Source organism: Argiope bruennichi, chromosome X1 (genome assembly GCF_947563725.1).
Source record: "Argiope bruennichi chromosome X1, qqArgBrue1.1, whole genome shotgun sequence".
Taxonomy (NCBI): Eukaryota; Metazoa; Arthropoda; class Arachnida; order Araneae; family Araneidae; genus Argiope; species Argiope bruennichi.
In genome coordinates this window covers 25,061,786-25,081,333 of record NC_079162.1, presented here as the reverse complement: position 1 = coordinate 25,081,333, position 19,548 = coordinate 25,061,786, and the positions used below count along the sequence as shown (strand labels likewise).

The 19,548-nt window shown below is 31.2% G+C and overlaps 1 protein-coding gene and 1 long non-coding RNA gene across 2 annotated transcripts; one reads left to right on the top strand and one right to left on the bottom strand.

Moving 5' to 3' along the window:
- Positions 1–243: 243 nt before the first annotated feature.
- Positions 244–2,126, bottom strand: LOC129958577 (methylmalonic aciduria type A homolog, mitochondrial-like). Its single transcript, XM_056071147.1, has one exon. The coding sequence runs from the start codon at positions 1,711–1,713 to the stop codon at positions 544–546; it is 1,170 nt and encodes a 389-aa protein (XP_055927122.1). The 5' UTR covers positions 1,714–2,126; the 3' UTR covers positions 244–543.
- An 8,352-nt stretch (positions 2,127–10,478) lies between these two features.
- Positions 10,479–18,491, top strand: LOC129959482 (uncharacterized). Its single transcript, XR_008783442.1, has 3 exons — positions 10,479–10,672; positions 15,600–15,815; positions 16,817–18,491. It is a non-coding gene; the product is annotated as an uncharacterized LOC129959482 (long non-coding RNA).
- The last annotated feature ends 1,057 nt before the right edge of the window (positions 18,492–19,548 follow it).

The window sequence follows — 19,548 nt, the reverse complement described above, 5'->3', positions numbered from 1 at the left end:
TAAAAAGGAAATTTTATTAAACAATTAATGAACAAGTAAAAAAATTAATCTATCAAATAAAAATTACACTTAACACTTAAAAATTACACATAACTTAAAAAAGTTATTTTTATATAAATCAGGATCATTATTTCAATAATACATTTATTCTTAATTTCAGTAGCAGAAATTGGAACTATATATTAGATATGTTTATTCTTCATCTTAATATAAACAGATATATTTTAAGCTCTATGAATGAAATATTTTTATAAATCAAATAATAGGTCATTCTGAAGTTTTTCCAGATTGACCCTTCTCAAGTGCAAGAAATGCATCATATATTAAAATAGTTCCAAGCACTTAGAAAAACCTCTTATAAGTAGGCAGTATATTCTAATAAGAAAGAATTTTAAATCTTTAAAGAAAAATATTTATTTCATAACATGAAAGTCAATACATTTAACAATGTCCTTCATTTTTCATGCATAAAAATATAAAAAAGCAACAAAATATATAAATCATATCTTTCAAAATAAAGCTGACTATTCTTGACTAATAATATTAAAAAGGACGAAGAAATTTCTTTAATAAAATATCTGAAGCTTGGCCAGGTGTTATAATGCCTTCCTGGACCTGCCTTTCAATGTCTACTACTAAAGTTTTTATTTCAGGGTGTTTTTTAAATGCACTGAGTAAATTATATTCAATATGTATCCACATCCACATACTGTATTGTTTCTTCCTTTGTAACTCTAAGTCACCTGATTCATTTAAGATTGACTGGAACTCTTGCATATCTTCCCATAAACTAGATATGCCTTCTTTTGTTTGTGAAGAAACACAGACAACAAGTGGCCTCCATAGTTTAAATTTGCGTCGAACAAATTTTAATGCACTTGTATAATCAGCCTGAATGCGCCGTGCACTAGGAATCAGATCTCCATCAGCTTTATTAACAATAACCATATCTACTAATTCAACAATTCCCTTTTTAAGACCTTGAAGTTCATCTCCACCAGCAGGAGAGACAATCATACCAAAAAGATCTACCATGTAAGAAACATGAAATTCAGATTGTCCTACTCCAACAGTTTCAACAATAACAATATCATAACCAGCACATTCGCATAATGCAATTGCTTCATTTGTGCTCCTTGTTACACCTCCTAAGCATCCACTTGCAGGGGAAGGTCTCACATATGCACGTGGATCTCTGGACAATTCTGTCATCCTTGTTTTGTCTCCTAGCAATGACCCACCTGTTGTTGAAGAAGATGGGTCAACAGCCAAAACAGCAACTTTATGGCCTTTAGAAGTAAGCATTTTCCCAAACGATTCAATAAAAGTAGATTTACCAGCACCAGGAGGGCCAGTTAAACCTAAGCGAAAACTAAGAGCTTTTTGTCCAAGTTTTTCATATCGCTTTCTGGCCTCCTTTAAAACGAGACTTAATAAGACTTGTGCCGAAGCTTGTTTTACAGGATGCTGAGATTCAACAAGAGTTATGGCACAAGCTAGAGCACTACGCTCACCTTTTTTTAATCTTTCAAAAAGGGAAGAAACAGCTTTGTAATTTTGATCCAGTTTAGGAAGCTCGGAAATCTCATTTTTCACATGAGTATTACTCAATGGGATGAAAGAATTGAAGAAATTATAAACGAAATGCTCTCTAGGAAAATATTTTCCTTTTCGGAAAGTTACAGTCTTCGTTAGTAACGAATATAGCCGCATTATTCAACTTTTAACAGTAAAAAAGTGAGCCCAGTAAAATTAACGAACGATCAAAAATTAATAGCAACAATAAGGAAAACGAAATTTACTTCATTAGTTTATAGCTGGTTAGACTTTGATTTATGAAACCAAATCAAGTACTTTCAAAGGCAAATGAAATTATTATTTCTTCAAAATCAAGTGAAAGAAAATCTTACGTGAGATTACACGCTTTTGTATAGAAAGAACTACGTTTTGCCCATAAGAGCATCGATTGCTGCTGATGGCAAAAGTTTTCATTAAGATTGACGACCTACGCGCGTGAGATCACATTTGTTTTGATAATGATCAGGAATTATCTTCCTGTTGAAAGAGAGGGAAGAAAACGGTGAAATTTTAATCATTAGCATTAGTCAAAATAGTGCACTTTCATGTCAGTTTTAGCCCAAAGGTGGCGCTATCATCCTGAAATAATGTTTGCAAAACAAAGATTAGATAACAAATAGAGTCCCCATGAGTAGCCTTGCTACTCAGCATTAAACCAGTACATTAACAAAACTTAACGATATAGATCCCTTTAGATAAAAAAAAAAAAAAAAAAAAAAAAAAAAAAAAACCGATAAGAAAAATAAATAAGAAAATATATAATGATTATGGAATGAAGAAACGTCTATCCGTATGATGGGAATATTTGTGTAAATCGATGGAATGGTTTCAGGATGAACTCAAACAAAAAGTTTGAACAATAAAGAGAAAGAGAGAGAGAGAGAGAAACGCGTCAGAAGAAGAAAAATAATTGTGATGCGACAATGTTCACTTGGATGTTGATCAAGGATAGCGATGTTTCTTGATGTGATTTGTAAATAGGATCTGGCAGGCATTTAAATTATTTGAATGATTTGTAGTTGTAGTGAAGAATTTCCTCCAAAGGAGAGGGATGAAATCATCGACTGTTTCGACTCTGCTGACAGAATGGATTACGTCACTTTTAAGAAACTATGGGACGTTTATCATTATTTTTGTTAAAAAAAATCCATTGGAATCGGTTTAATGCTGTGTCGTTTACTCCAGGCCTGACCTGCTAATCCCGATACTCAGAGTTAGCGCCTAGATCCCGATTCGAATAGTCGCAACCGGGTCCAGTCTATTCAACCTCGAATAACAGTCCGATTCATCACCTTAATGGTTTTATGATATCCGCACATTCCTTAGATACGTTTGGGAGAAGGCGAATAATGAATAATGGTGGATTTTGACAATTTGAGGTCGCAAGTGCTAAATTATTCTGAAGCCCCCTTTTAGGTAAATTGCATTGATGATAAGAAAGGAATGTGAACTAAATTTATTTGCGCTTTTAAATTGATCTTCATGCTTATTTTATTTATGTGATATTTATAAAATAAATAAAATTTCTGCCTTTTATCTTTATTCTTTTTATTCTAATTTTTTTGATAATATAAAAGGATAATGCAGCAATAATTCTTTCTGTCTTTGTGTACCTTCTAAATAGAATAGAGATTACAGTATCCTAGCATTCAAATTTTGATTTAAAATTAAAAAATTCTTACCAAATCAAGATTCTTATTTTTCTTTATTTAATTTTTTAAAGGCAACTTATTCATTCAAAAGAATTTGGCATGTAAATTATAAACTTTTTTACGAACTATAAAGAATTTCAATATAAACTGAGAGCTATTAAGGCAGAATATTTCTATTTATATTCTTTTCGAACTGGAGTAAAGAGCGTCTACATTCTTTGTCCCAATTACTGCATAGTATTTTCTATTCTATTTCATATTTGTATGATAATTTTTTAGTAAAAATACATTTAAAATTATTAAATTAGTATTATTTTCTTACTTAAAGTAATTAATGCTTTATTTTAAATTTATTATTATTAAAAATAATAATTTGAAATTAATCAATGGACTAAATTAATTATTTAAAAATAATTGACTTACTTAAATATTTTTCTACAAAACAGTTTTTAAATAAGGAAAAAAAAAAAAAAAACTTTCGAACGATTTGAAATAGTAAATATTTTATTTTAAACAAAACAGTAAAAAGACGCCAAATTTTTTAACACAATTTAAATACTCTAATTATAGAATGGGATAGTAAAAGAAAAGCCAATTTTATAAATAATAAATTACATTATTATAAATTTGAGGATTTTTTTTCCGGAATGAAGCACATTGTCCTATTTTACATGGATTCTTATAGGAAAAATTGTTTTGCTTAACTAGTGTAAGATTCAGGAAATAATCATACTCGTTAAGTGAGATTCTACTGTATTTAAATATCACAAATCTAGTAATTCGATGCAAGAATCTGAGCCGTTCGTTCAGAACAAGAAATTAATCGTTTAATGATGTATTTTGAAAATCATCCTCTCTTGTATGTTCATCTTGACGTCGTGTTTTAAAATGCCTTAAACATTTACAGGGAGGTGAAAAATCAGGGATCTTTGGAAATCCTTGAATCCTCCTGATATGAGATGAATTTCTGAATTCTAATCTTTTAGATAATCACGTTGGAAAAAAGCCACTTTTCTCAGTTTCCAAAGAACAAGAACTCACTGAACACGCTCTGAAGCTAACAAGGCTATTTTACACAAGGCCAACTTACACAAAATGATTTCAATAAATGAAGAAAAATAGCCGGTATGAAATGGTTGACGCTTTCTTAAATACTATCTGTCCAAATCATAAAAAAAAAAAAAAAAAAAAAAAAAAACGTCGAACATAAATTGTGTTGATTATTTTAAGAATAAATCAAAGGCTACTTAAAAAATTTTCAACCAATCTTTGGAAATTAAAAATTAATCGAAAAATGAGTCTACATTGCAGGGGAAACCGAATAGTTTAGTTATATTAACGTCCGGTTTTAAAGCAACACTAAGACTATTTTAGGACGGACCTTTTTCATTTTTTTTTCTTAGTAATTTTGAGCTGCGGTCAGATGATGAGGACCCCTCTTCGCCCCGCGCCTCGTCAATGGTAGGAAGTTTGGTTCGGATGGATTTAATGTACACCAGGCTAGCTTTACACGATGGTTCTTCAGTGGAGATGGGTCTTGAACTTGAAACCCTCCGGTTCGGAAGGCGGGATCTTACACTCAGGCGACTGCGGCCCCGGGACAACTAAATAACAATGGTACAAAAGCCTGTGAAAGTATTCGGACAAAAAATGACGAAGCAGTTCTGCATCTTAGAACCCTAGGAAAGTTTAAATAACGTCAAAATGGTTTGTGCTTTCAATATTGCAGAAATCGAGAGTATGAAGATTACAAAGAGGGTAATGAGTTCATTTAATAAATTTGATCTGGTGAGACTTGTAAAGATTACTGCGAGTTTGAAAGTTATGTAAACTTTGGCTTTATTATCTTAAATTTGTTGAATAAAGTTATATAATTTGTTTAATAATTTTTTCTTTATTTTAGCAAAATGTGTGAATTTTAGATAAAAAACAGCGTTTTTACTACTAATTCAGAAAATTTCAGCTGAAAACAACATGCGTGGAATTCCACCACTCAGTGCATACCAGTCATAAATATTAACATAAAGAGAATACCGGACTACTTTTTCGAAAATTGATTTTTAAACAAAAAGTAAACTGGTTGAGCAAAAGATAACTGCTGTCACTTCACACTTACTGGTTTTGCATAACAGATATTGAAAACTGGTCTGTGAAAAATCATTAAATTTATTGAAACAAAACTCCCTTAGGGGCGCAGAATTCTACCTCTCACTTCTAATGAAGAGTTAGTCACAAATTTGCTCCTTTTTTGATATATTTGCCTATTCTTTAGTTAATTCTACTTCATCTGTCAGTTTTATACGAAATTTCCTTTTCTTTTGGGTAGTTCAGCTATTTAGAAGTTAATATTTATAATCCAACTTAGAAGCCAGGTTCTATTTTCAGCTATTGTCGTGCAAGTGAATATTAATCAGTATTTGCTGTTTTGTATTTTGATAATAGTTTTGACTGCCTAAATGATGCTAGAAATTCTTATCCTGTTGAATTGTAATATATTGGATGTTCTCCATGTCCATTTAGTTGAAAAGATAGAAACTCGAAAAGAAACTGTTAATAAATGGAACTAGCAGCTATTTCGGAAGTCTCGACATGAAAAGTATACTTTTATTTCCATAAAACGAACTTACTTTTGAATTCAGAGAAAGCATTTTAAAGCTTCATCTCTTTACATATAATGACGTGTCTGACATACGCATCGAACTCCTTAATTTTTAGTTTTAAATATGCAATTTAGTGAATGTATTCAGTAATTAAAAATGTAAATATCACTTAAAATCGCTTCAATATCTTAAATGTTCCTTATATTATTCTAGGAAATAGAAATAATTGAGTCAAATAGGATGTGTTATCTCATTTGGAAAATTCTTAGGTCAAGAAGTTAAATATTTCGAGAGGCGATGTCATTTTTCTATGTCCTTTTTGACAAATAAGGATAATTAAAAAAATAAGATAATTTTTTGATAATTAATAAAAATAAGTGAATACAACACAAAATGGAGATTTAAGAATAGGAACATTCTAATTCCATTTGTACTGTATTTTATTTTTTACATTTTGGTGACTTCCCACCCCTTATCTTAAAACTATCTTAAGTATAGGGCTCCACTGTTGCAAATCAGTATTTTTGAATACGAAATTTCGAAATTCTGATGTATTGGAGAATGTTTAAATGTTCATGAGAGAGAATTCAAAGAACTTTTACAGAAATTATCTTTGTATTGAGAAAGCATGGTGAGGCCAAGGTTGCCAGGTAGTAATGCTTTGGTTACTGCACTGGAAGATTTTTTTGGTTCAAAACCCAATTACATCGAAGATCCGTCATGGAAGCAAATCGGGTGTAAGTTAAATCATATATGTTGTACTTTATCTTGTAGAAAGCTGAAAAGTGAGAATTATTGAATAGAAACATAATACGATATGTAAAATTGTTATACGTCTAAAAATATTATGTGAATTGACAGCAATTTTCGCACTATTGTCTAGAGAAAATAATACACAAAATGTTTAAATAATTTTTAAAAACCGTTAAAAAATTAAATTGTGGATATTACATAATATGATTGAATTAAATGACAGTAAATATCGAAAAAATAATGATGATTATATGTTGACTATCTTTTTTTCATATCTACATTACACAGCTGTCTGAAATTTTCTGAAACTAATGTGGGATGTATCTTAGATATTTAACGTTTATATTATAGAGAAGAACTGCAAATTTTATATCATATTTTAAACATTTACCATAGCACAATCCATGATTTTAAAGACGCACTTTCGCTCCAATTAGTTAAAACTAGAATTTACCACACTTTACTTTCTTTTTTCTCAGTTTATTAGACGGAAATAAACAGGAAATTATTGTTAGTACATGCGTTTGTAATTGTGAAGTTTCAGCAAAGAAAAGATTTCAGCAGCTAACGATTGGACTAAAAATTAAATGAAAAAAATAAAAAAAAACATCGAAAAAAATTGTACAAATTATTGAACGAAGAAAGGATGCACGGTGGTAACAAGTCCAAACAGGTCTATTAAATTTATTTCCTAGAAAATGTATGGAGACTTTATTATCTTTTTAAAAAAATTAATTTATTGAACCTCAAAAAGATATTCTATTCAATTCTATTCAACTTCCGGCCCCACATCACACCAAATCTATTTCAACTTTGACGCTCGAATTTGGGAAAAAAGCAGATGAATTTGAGTAGCATGGAGTCATCTGACCATCTTAATATCCGATTCTGATTAACTTCATAAACAAATTTTAATTTTGTCAAATTGCTGTCTTTAAACGTCACATTGAACTGACCACCATTAATCTCCAGCAATTCTTCGCACAGACGAATAATAGACCTTAATTCAAGCGCCTTCAACATAACGATAAAAATATACATATTTGTTTAAAACAATCAACTATGGATTATTCGAATAGTTTTTTCATTTTTTTAAATACAGTTCGAAAAAACACTTATTTTCATACATTTGCATATATATATATATATATATATATATCCAAATGTATGAAAATAAAAATGAATTAGCTTCTATGTAAGGGAATGACAAAAATATAGAAAAGTTACATTTTTATATAAACCCGTATCGAAAAAGGGACATTAAATTCCATAATTCTATCTATAAAATTTGCTAAGATATTTAATCATTAACTTAGCCCATTTTTTCATATTTTTGATCAGTGTCTGAGCGAGCTTTTCATTGCAATTTTCAAGAATAATATATATATCATGAAGGAATATTAAAAGGATAGAATAAGAAAGTAATAACGTGTTTATTTAAAAAAATAATTAGATAATACATTAATTACTTAAAATCTTGATCAAGATGAAGACCTTTCACACCTATAAAACGTTGCATTCTTTTAACAATATTTAAGCATATGTGATCCAATTTATCACTTGTGACTTAAAGATAGGCATTTTGAATTTGCCAGTAAAGATTTACAGAGCGTGTACTGACAAAACCAATTTATCCCTTCGTTTAGACCTAATATAATCAAAATTACCTGAATATATTCGTCACCATTCAGCATACTGTTGTACAAAAGGGAATCAACCAAAGAGGTTTTAAAAATGCCATACCACACATTTATATAAATTGTTATTGATAATACACCTTTTGTACTAAGAAGAATTTTTGCCATTCCAAAAGTGATAGTGCCATTCCAAAGATTAATATTTATATCTCGATTAAAGCGACATTCATCTTCCAAATTGCTTTGCTGAGAAAAGAAAGATTTGATTTTACTTAAGGCAAGGCTTAATTATAAAATTTCATACGTCCATCGTAGATGTTCGTGTAACTGCTGAACCAGTCCATAGACTCCAGAAAACTGATTTCAATGTAAAAACCCGTATACACCAATTATTACACGGAGATATTCTCTACATTGTCTATTTATCGATTTTTCTCATTTGACTTCTCAACTGACGTTTCGTATACTAGCATGAGAGTAACATGAAAAATAAGCCGAAGTGTCAATTTCTGCATTACGCTTCGTCCTCACCTTTCCTCTCTGGAAGAGTGATCAATCTGTAGTTTGTAATCGCTAAACCGCTCAGGAAACATACTTCATTAAGCTCTTATCATAAATGTATATGGACTTATATACTTTCATATCATCTTCTCTCATACTACATTTCATTTGTTTCATATTAAAGTAAAAAAATCGAATGCGGAAATTTTATGCGTCTTCCATTTCGCGGATTTGGTTCAATATTTTACACAGGTAACAGCGTTGTTGTAAAATTCAGGAACATTCCCTAAATTTCTTCAGTTTAGCATCTTAAACCTTTTACCGCATGTTCATATATACATGAATTGATAGATCGAAAGACAATCGCCCTTTTGAGTTGCTGGTCTAAAGTTTGATATTGAACTACAATTTCTCTGAAAAGACTAAAGCCAAAAGTCATTTATCAGGCTGGTTCTACTTTTGAGTTATTATGTTTACATTATACAAATACAGATCCACAGAAAGAGAATCATAAATTTAAGAAATAATCTTTTTGTACTCAGAAAGGTCTAAAATAGGAAAATTCATCAGAATCTCGAGATCGATTTTTTTAATCATTATGATACTTTCTCTATGTATGTTTGGTATAGAAGAAAGTAAGAAAAGAAAAATGGAGATGGAAAAACAAATATCTTTTTTAGATAATTTGGCCTTTGTGATTCATTACAGCACAGATTATGAGGCCACGATGGCATAATGATAGTCTACACTTCAAGAACGGCCAATAGTGGGTTTGATACAGTTCTATTAAGGATCTGCCCAATATATAGGTTTGGCTCATTTCAAATTAGTCACTGTAAGTGAACCGTCCATATGCTGACATGGTATTGTGTGCCATCTCAAGTTATTCTGATTGGAATAAAACTGCAACCGCCCTCAACAATCCTCGTGTAGTTTCGAAGCAGGATGCTAATCTGATAAATCGGATAAAGCCTATAGCATAGTTTAAAAAATCAGATTCAGCTTTAAAAGAAAAACAGATTATTCTTTTTTATAACTTAGATTGCTTTTTTGGGGCTTTTGATTCAAGTGAATCCGGAAGAGCTATTATCAGGAAAAAAAATGCGCTGTTCAAAGACATGTCGAAGGGCCCATTATCAGAAAAGGTGTATAATTTTCAAGCGCATGCATAAATAATTAAACATAACAGAAAAGCTCAAAATTAATTTATATTATGTTAATAACTCTTTTGAAATCGCATTAGATCTTTCTTGAGATGGATCTCGTATTTTTTGGACCTAATCATATGAGAAAATCAACACCAGAGCTGGTTCGATACTCTCTAAATTTCCACGCGATACCAGTATGAGGAAGCTTCTTCTGAAACCAGAGATTAACATGCATCAGACCCACATTTACGGGAGATCTTCAGTAAAATCGGATTTAAAACCAACAACTCTTTGATCCTAAGCGTAAACTATATTATCAATCTAAACTGGCTTTAATAATTACTTATAAACAAAAAAGAAGTTAATTATTTTTGCTTAAAAAATTTAATCGAGGCTACTAGTCAAGACATTTCCGTGATCACAAAATCTTGCTAATAATCCCACCAAGAGTCAGAGTCCATAGTTTGAAAAACTGGCTCATTGTAAAGTGCCGTTCGGGGAAAGTTTTTTTTTTAAATTATTTTTTAATGAAACGTGTCAAATTACACTTCCGTTTGTCTACTATAAAATGAAGATGTTTGAACTTCTTTCCCTTTGATTCCTTTTTTTTTTGTGTGTGAATGTGTTTGAGCTATGAAACTCTCAAGTGTTTAAAGAAAGTTTGAAGTGTTGCGCATTGTGCTTATGCATTCCTTAATACAATGTTTTATCCTGTTGGATAGTACGAGCAAACAGCTCCGTGCAACGTGTCTAGTAAAGGCTTGCCAATTTCAGCTGTAATGGCGGTGTCCATATCTGAAGCGGTAAGTTCTTCAGTTTTCTGCATTTGTTAGATCAACGAATTGTCTTTTAATAAGCTTATGTATTACTAGTATTTAAATGCTATTGGTTTCTTTCACATAAAAATGAAATTTCATAATCCATCTTTTCTTCATAGAATTCCAAAATTTTGCGTAGTTGCGTTTTTGCATATTATCTTGATGCGGGAATCAGTGACTTATAAATTAGATTGGTAATTGTCAAGCTCATTTTAATTTCTTTCATTTTATACTAGAAGCTCTACGTGGTAATAATCTTGAGTGGAACAAATGGATCGCAAGACTTCATAGTAAACTTAATATTAATTTCCAATTTGCTATAAAATTCTAAATTGGAAAATAAAGATTTTTTTCAAAACCTTTGTTACCGAAAAATAGAAAATTCTTCGGTTAAAAATCAAATGAAAAATAATTGAGGCCTTGAAATGCTAATGATTCAGCGACAAGTCAGATTCCTGAACATAATCTGTCCAAGTATTTGGACACGCTAAAAGTTCATATTTTACCATAATTTACTTAAATATACAAATGAAACCAAAACAACGAAGTATTATTTTGATATATGCAAATCGTAATAAATTAAACAACTCTCATATTAATGCAATTGTTATAATCAAATATAAAAAATAAAGTAAAAACACGTGCTCAAAAAAAAGTATTGGGACACTTCCCAATAGATTAAGAAACAGTGCAAACTTAAAAGTTAATATCTTATTGAACCGCCTTTACTTTTCGTGACGTAGTCTATTTGGTATGGATTGGACCGATTTTCTGCAAAAATCTATTTTGCCCTACTCTTTGACCAAATGTTTTCTTAAATCCTGCATGTTAGAAATTTAATGTTCATACAGTTTTTGCTGCAAATAATCTCACACATTCTCAATGGAATTAGTCTGTGCAAGAGTCTTAATAACACTAGGATAGTGGGAGAGAACGCAAAACTTGTAAATATCAGCATTTCTTGTAAATTTTTAGGGTCTTGGTCTATCTTAAGTAAATATATCTTGGTCTATCTTAAAATGTTTTAAGATTCCCAGCTTGCTTGCACTCTGCTTTAAATTTCGTTTCGGAGAATGCCAAGATAGACATTTATTCATTGTTCCATCAATAAAATGCAAGTACCCAGCAACGGTGCTTGCCATACAACCCCAGACTATTTGATTGTCACCTCCATATTTGATAGTAGATCGTACATTTTTGATATGCATTTCTGTTTTTGGTTTCCGCCAAACTTTTTGCTTGCCGTCCGATCCGAAAGTGTTTCATTTGCCTTCATGAATAAAAACTAATTTTGCCAAAATTATTCTGGCTGCTCTACGTACTTGTAGCAAATGCCAGCCTAGCTTGTCGATTAACTTTGTTTATGCAGAGCTTTTGAGTTACTCTGCCATGATATTTGTTTTCTGATAATATTCCTGACAGTTTCAGAATTGACAGATTTTCCGAACTTTTACACTGTAGTTAATTTTACTGTACGTTTTGGATTAAAGTGAACTTGTTTTACAATCCACCTCTCTTCAGGTTCATTAAATGTCTTTGGAAGCTCTGATCTTTGTTCGTTTTCAACATTTGCTTTCATGAACCTTGAATAATGTTAAAAGCAGTAGACTTGCTCAATTTCAAGATATGTACTGTACTAAGAACTGCTTTTCCATTTTTCCAGTGCCTTATTACAAGATTTAACACATCAATCGATATGTCTTTTTCTCCTTTTTTATACGATATCTTACTTGTTGAAACTTAAGTTTAAAATTATAGTCTAAAAAAGTGGTAGTTAATTCCATTTTATTGATGTGCTATACATTTGTTGAGTTTCTCAAGTGTCCCAAAACTTTGATTCCTATTTGCTTTTGTATTATATTTGAAAAGCTATATCGAATTATAATTCTGAAATGCCAATTTTCCTTGCAAACTGTACAACAAATGTTAATATTAGTTTTAAATGATAGTTTTATAAATAGCTTTGCAGTTATTCACGCCAAGTAAAAAATTATTTATGCCTATAATTTAAAAGCACAATTCTTGAAAGTGGCCATCTGGTATTAAAATCTTAAATGTCTAATCTTGAAGTTCAGATGGGGGTAGGCAAGGGGGACCCGTAACTTGCATTGTCTAAATACCCTTACAGGTGTCAATGCAGCTTATTGCAATTCTTGAAACTAAACCCCATATATATTTGAGTATTCAAGTGTTCTTTTAAATTAAATTTAAATAATAAATATAGGGGACCGGATATGTAATTGTCTGTAAAAGCGTTCAGTTTTCAATTAAAACCATTTCTCTACTCATATCTTACAATTTGTTTGATTCGGAGTTATAGTAACTATGAAAACTGTGGCATTTATACTCTTAATTCAAGGTTATAAAACAATTTTAGTAGAAACATTTCCTGTTCAAGTTCTTAAAAATAGGAATTTCAGTAACGCGGTAAAATACTTTTTTGTATAACAGAATTATTCATACAACATACTTAAACGCTAGTTCCACATACCTTGGAATGTGCACTAGTTTACATAATGTTTTGACCAACTTCGAAGGTTTTCTTCAAATCTTAAATCGACATTTTCAGCCAGTTTGTTTTATGACTGAACACTGTTCTGTAGAAATATTTATTTTTTGTTTGGAATTTTTATCATAGATTCTGCGTTTGTGTGCATAAAAATGTATTGTAGATTGTATGAAGCATTTATTTTTTAACAGTGAATGCTAAAGACTCTAACTACTTCTCTATCAATAACATTTATAAGATAAAATAGGAGCATATGTAGGCAAATGAATCCAGAAGATGTTTGGAACTTCAACCAATTCGTAATCGTAACTTACGTTGCACCTATTTTTCGAAGATGGCGAAGAATACACTTACAGGCTTACCAAGATTCCTTTCTTTTAAAACACTAATTTAAAAATTTAACTCGCTCTCAATCTTTTCTGTACTCTAAAAAAATTAGACATTTTTAACGTTAAATTTGGGCATTCTAAGCAACTTGTAGTCGGACTTAAAATACTCTTTAGATAAGATACTTACCAAGATACTTTCCACAAGTTCTTGCTTTGCAAAGGCCACGGAAAGGGTATTTGCATGATTGTCTAAGTGTTGGTAAATTCTACATATTGCATTAGATCAAACTTTATTCTGTCATTTGGTGTCACAACTTATAGCGGTTACAAAAAAAATCCCATGAATAACGTGAAATTATACATTAGCACTTGCTATTAGTGTCTTCAGTTGAAAAAATGTAAGGAAATGAAATAAAAATGTCAAGATTAAATACTGAAAACCAAAGTAATAACTGGGTATTAGAATACCCTTAAAATTGTTTGACTTAAGATACAAGTAACAAACGTTTAAGATTGTACTTAAATGCAAAAAAATATTCGAAGGAGTTGGGTGGGAAAACTTGTACTTCATCAAATAAAAATAGAAGTAATATTCCAAAAATTAGAGTATTTCTATAATTGAGAAATGTATCCATAACTAATTTTTACAAAAATGACTAAATTTTCATCCTCATTAAGTAACTCTTGGAAAATTTTTTAGACAAGAAAACTTTATTGTAAACTTTTTACTGATATCTTGGCTTCTAATTTTTCTTGTAGATATTCTGCTTTAGATTCTGATGAATTTCGCTAAATATTAAAAGCTTATGAAATTTCTCAAACGATGAGTTTCTAGAATTTTCTTTAATTCTAAGCATCTTCCAAAGTTGTGGTCTTCCTAGTTTTTAAGAAATAAACTTAAAAATTGATTTTGTTATCGTTGTCTAAATCGGAACACTATTGCTGACGCCATTACAAATTTATATCGAGTAACTTCCTGTACTTTGATTCTTCAGCAGTCAGTCTTCCCACCTATTGGTTATCAGTTAGGAAAACTCCTTTTTACAAAACTTCATTTTTCATTCAGGAATAAAGCTTGTTCAATATTTTTAAGTTCCAGCGCTTCATGTTCGGTGATTTTGAATTCTAAAATCGTATTTGTGATATCGTGTTCAAAAATTCAGTGCTTGCACCGGGTTTACCAAAATTCTTGAATCATATGAAATTTTCTCATTTTATGTTCTGTAAGCTTTTATAGGCATCTCAAATTGTACCTAATATAGCGTAATTTCTGAGCACTTATTAACCTCTGAGTCTGAATAGCGCATCGCATTACTGAATTTTAAATTTGCAATTAAATGAAAAGTAATTAAAAATGCAAAAATCACGTAAATGTTTTAATATCTCAAATGCTCTTATTTATAGGAATTAAAATAAATGCCCCATGTAGGATGTATCGTTTAATTAGGAAGACAAGTAATTTTTGTACCTCAAGGTGTTAAACAGTTATTTGTGAAAGAATTTGCCAATCAGATTTCTCCCTAAATCCCAAATCCGCTTCTGAAATTCTTTCCAACTTATACTTTTAGACTGTTATTTAGAAAGGAAGTTCTATTTGAATTTAAAATTTGGCTCAAATTCAAAAGTACCCATAACTTACTACACGGAATCGACACTTGAAGAATAACCTCTCAAGAATAACATTATCACTAGATATTTTCGTTCCCTTTGTATGATTGCAAAACTAGTTAAGATCAATCTTTTTAAATGACTGAAAAGATTGACATTGTTTTAAGTTTCAACTGAAAAATTCATATCAATGTTAAGCTATATTTGGTTTCTATATTCTGGTAAAAGGTCTTTCATTAAGCTAACAATAAATCGAATATAAAATCCATTCCTTTCGTACACACAATTAGTTCAATTAATTCAGTGTTATATCGAAAGTGTGCTATATAGAGGCTGTCGTATTTCATATTGACTAGTCTTGCACGGACGTACTTGTCGTAACGCAACATCTTAGGCAAGTTTTTGCTTTTCTAAAACTCGTTTAAAATTTATCTAGTTTCGCTGAAATATTTCTTTGTCTTTACAGGTGATCATCTAATTTATCCAACGGACTTTTTGCACTGAAAGAATATTCGCGGCTCTCTTATCAAGGACTTAGAATTGAATGCATAATGCAAGAATAACCTTACTGAAAAGTCAAGCGAGACAACGCCAACTAAGTCTTCGAAGGTGTAGCTTATGTGTTCTTGCAACTCTATCGGGAAATCGAAGATTACAAGCTGCATAAATTCTACGGGCGGATGTAAGTATTGCACGATATCTAGACTCTCATTGCCTATTTAAAAAATATCAATTTAACTGATTTTAATAACATAGCATGACTAAATTTTAATTCAGCTTAAAATATATTAAGTCATTAAATGCGATTAACGAGCACATTTAGAAAGATGAGCGAATATATGAAATTAACTTCTATCACAAGATAGCGTGGGAGCAACAATGAATCTTGGAGCTATTGTCGGAATAAGAATATTCATAGGATTTTAAAACAGTATCCTATAAGAATAGACATAGGATTTTTCCATGCCTTGAGTTATAGTTAAGATTTATCAAACTTAAGTTTTCAGGAATCTTAACCGGGTCAAACAATATACAAAAAATTAACTTTAAAATCTATTTAACAATCAAATATATGAATGGCGAGTTAAATATAACTCTGGATATGTAAATTTCTTACTGGAGAAGGTTATAAATGGGCAAAATCTATTCTAATCTGAAATTGTCGAAATCCCACTTAAAACTAATTCGTAACCTTGAATTTCCGGTTCTTCCCGAATCGGAGCAGATTGGACTTTAATCTTTCGTCGATGTTCCAGAATAATAAAAATGATTGAATTTATCAACGTTTGCTTCGTATTTAATGCTCTTTGTGTCAGAGCAGCTATGACAGCTACTGAATGACGTCAATGATTGTATACTCATCAAACTGCAGCTCATATTTGAAAATTCTCAAGTCCTCTTTGAGTTTACCTTTATTTTTTTTAAATCGACTTAGCTTCAAATATTTTGAGCAAAATTGAATCTTTGGGATTACTCAATGCTTTCCTGCCAAGGTTGAAATTCTGCATTCACTTCTGTAGGATGTATCCATATATTGTCTACGAAACGGGTACTGTATGGTACAATACAATCGAAAACTTTTACGATTAAACAATCGGTTTGAAATTCTTGTTCCAAGAGCTTCACAAATCTTTCTGAACCTGGGGTGTTTCAATACTTAACAAAACACAATTCTATTTTCAGGCAACAATGGGTGAAACGTGACTTACTCGCTGGCTACAGATACTTCAAAGAACATTCTGCATCTACCCAAGTCGGGGAGCTCTAAGCCGTAATCTTTTCATGAAGACATAAAAATTCCAAAATCAACCAAGCCTGGGATAACTCGCAAGTCATCTCCGATCTCGTATGTAGATCTTGGAGCATTAATGCTTTGTAAAGAAGCCTATATGGAAAATGGGCTTGCAAAGGGTGATATTTTTTATTTCAACTAGCTCTATTAAGTTTGGAAAGTATTTTGAACATTTTTGGAGCAAGTTCAGTCCTTTCTCGCTGATCATTTAAAATTGTAATGGTCTCATTGAAAGTCTCTAAACATGCATGTGCCAGTAAAATCAACTTGAGATTTAAAATCGCCTTTCAACTGTTTGTACATAAAAGAATCCTTACGAAATTTTATTATTCAAGCTATAAAACAGAAGCAAGGCCCTCAGTTTACAAGCTTAAGACGAGCGTGCTTCCAAATAAAGATGCGAAGCTTAAATAGATTCTAATTTGAATGTTGAATTACTTAAATATAGCAAAGAAACTTCGTAAAACGCTTCCCGCATGAATAATCGTAACTCAAATTTTACTCACAAATCCGAATACTAGTTTTGGATGCGAAAGCCTTTATGTCGTTTTGATATCAAGTGCTACGTGTAACTCGCATCTGGGTTAAGAACCTCTATGTATAAAGTTCATCAGTGTCCTTTCAAACATCAAAGAGCTTGATTTTTTATTGGAATAGAAATTCACAGTTCATTAACTATTTCACAAATAAACTCCTACACAAGTAGTATATTAAAATCAATACGAAATCGGAATAAGTTTAGTTATCCTATTTAAATAAACTGAAATTATATATTAAAAATCTAAGTAAATATATTATCGATACATTAAGTAGATCCGTTGAAATCAATTTTGGTCAAACAGTGCCGACTAGTCATTTTACTTAATATATGAATATTTGGTGAGCATTTCGCGAGTCGTAGTCTTGACACCGCGTATGACATTGTATTTTGAGCTATTTACTTCAAACATGAAGCGCGTTGATAGACGGGAAAAATACCCAAACCATCTATTGAGTATTCCGAGAGTACTCCATGCACCTATAGTTCGACGGAATTACTTGCAACTTTTAAATTATTCAGTGCTAACACAAGTTAATTTCGGTGTCCCTGAAATAAAGTTCAGTTAGATCTTTAAAAATCGGATTTTTCCAACTTGAAAGTATGAAGCTAAGCTTCTTTATAAAAATGAGGTGAACACTGTAGGAATGCAAGGCAAGATTTTAAAGCAATGGGTCTCTCTACCAAGTGCGAAAACTTGAATATTATGGGGATATTATCATTAATAGCGAAAGCGGTAGATATTGTATATCAAGTTCAATTATTAACCTTGATTAGAAAATTTAATATTTTACCGAACTAACATTTAACCAATTTCTACGTATTGTTTCTTATCTTGCATTGATAAATCAGATCGCGAATTGAAACTCGGTCCTCAAGGGGAGAATAAAATTAATTCTTGGGGAGAAAGAGGGAGATGTGTCGCCTGACCAACCTTTCATACTTCGCGAAAAGTGGAGGATGGGATAGGTGCCAGCCGGCTGGTAAGAGGAAGGGGATGCGATTATTTGAGTCTCGGTGCACCTCATTGCCCCCCCCCAACAGTTCATATTATAAAGAAGCTATCTTATACTTTCAACTCTGGAAACATAAATGCTCAGATTCTTAGTTAATTGGTTTTTATCGTTGGTATGACAATTCGCACTTCCGTTCATCAAGTAAAATTTTATACTTAACATTATGCTTAAAATTTAAACGTTCGTAAAAACTTTATTTACATTACAGTGATTAAAATTCAAGTATTAAAATCTTAACAAAATATGCGCCATCAAAAATGATTCAACGTCTGAAATTGGATGTTTTACTCGGTAGGTTCTGAATATTCATTAGGGAGTAGAATCGCTAGTTGGCATTGCGTAGCCAAATTCTTTTCCTTAGTTCAGTTGCATCGCAATAAGTTTCGCCATTTTATTAGAAATGCTCTGTAGAACAAATCCGATTTTGTTATTATTGAAATTGAATACCAGAACTCTAGCTATAGGTACAGTTTCATACATCTGCAAATATGCTATGCCAAAAATTTTATTTCAACTTCGGTATTTCGCTTGCCAGTTGGGTTGCTGATGTCTACCACAGCAATACATTTTAGAATGCTTATGCGTCTAATTATAGAAGGAATACAGAATTGACTGAATATATGGATTTTGTTTTAGCAACTTGACTCGGATATAACTACATCAATTCGTCAGAAATTAATCCGAAATTTCTTATAGCCGAGGGCATTGATAACAGAATCCATGAAACGTCAACTATGCAACTTCAGATGGTGATAGGAAACTGCAATATTGATTTTAAAATGCATATTGTGCCTTATTAGAATTAAATTTATGGAAATTAATACAACTAATTACCATAAGCAAAATATATTACCATAAGCAAAACATTCCAAGTGAAAGTGCACACAAAATGCGACAGTACACAAATCAGAATAATCTCGAGCTATTCAAAATGGCGTTATTTACAATTGTACAAAGTGTGTCATAAAACTAAATAGCGAAATTTTTGGAAAAAAACTTAAGCTAATCAGAACTGTCATGCAAATAAATGATGCAATATTAAATTTAACTACTTACTAGCTTGAATACT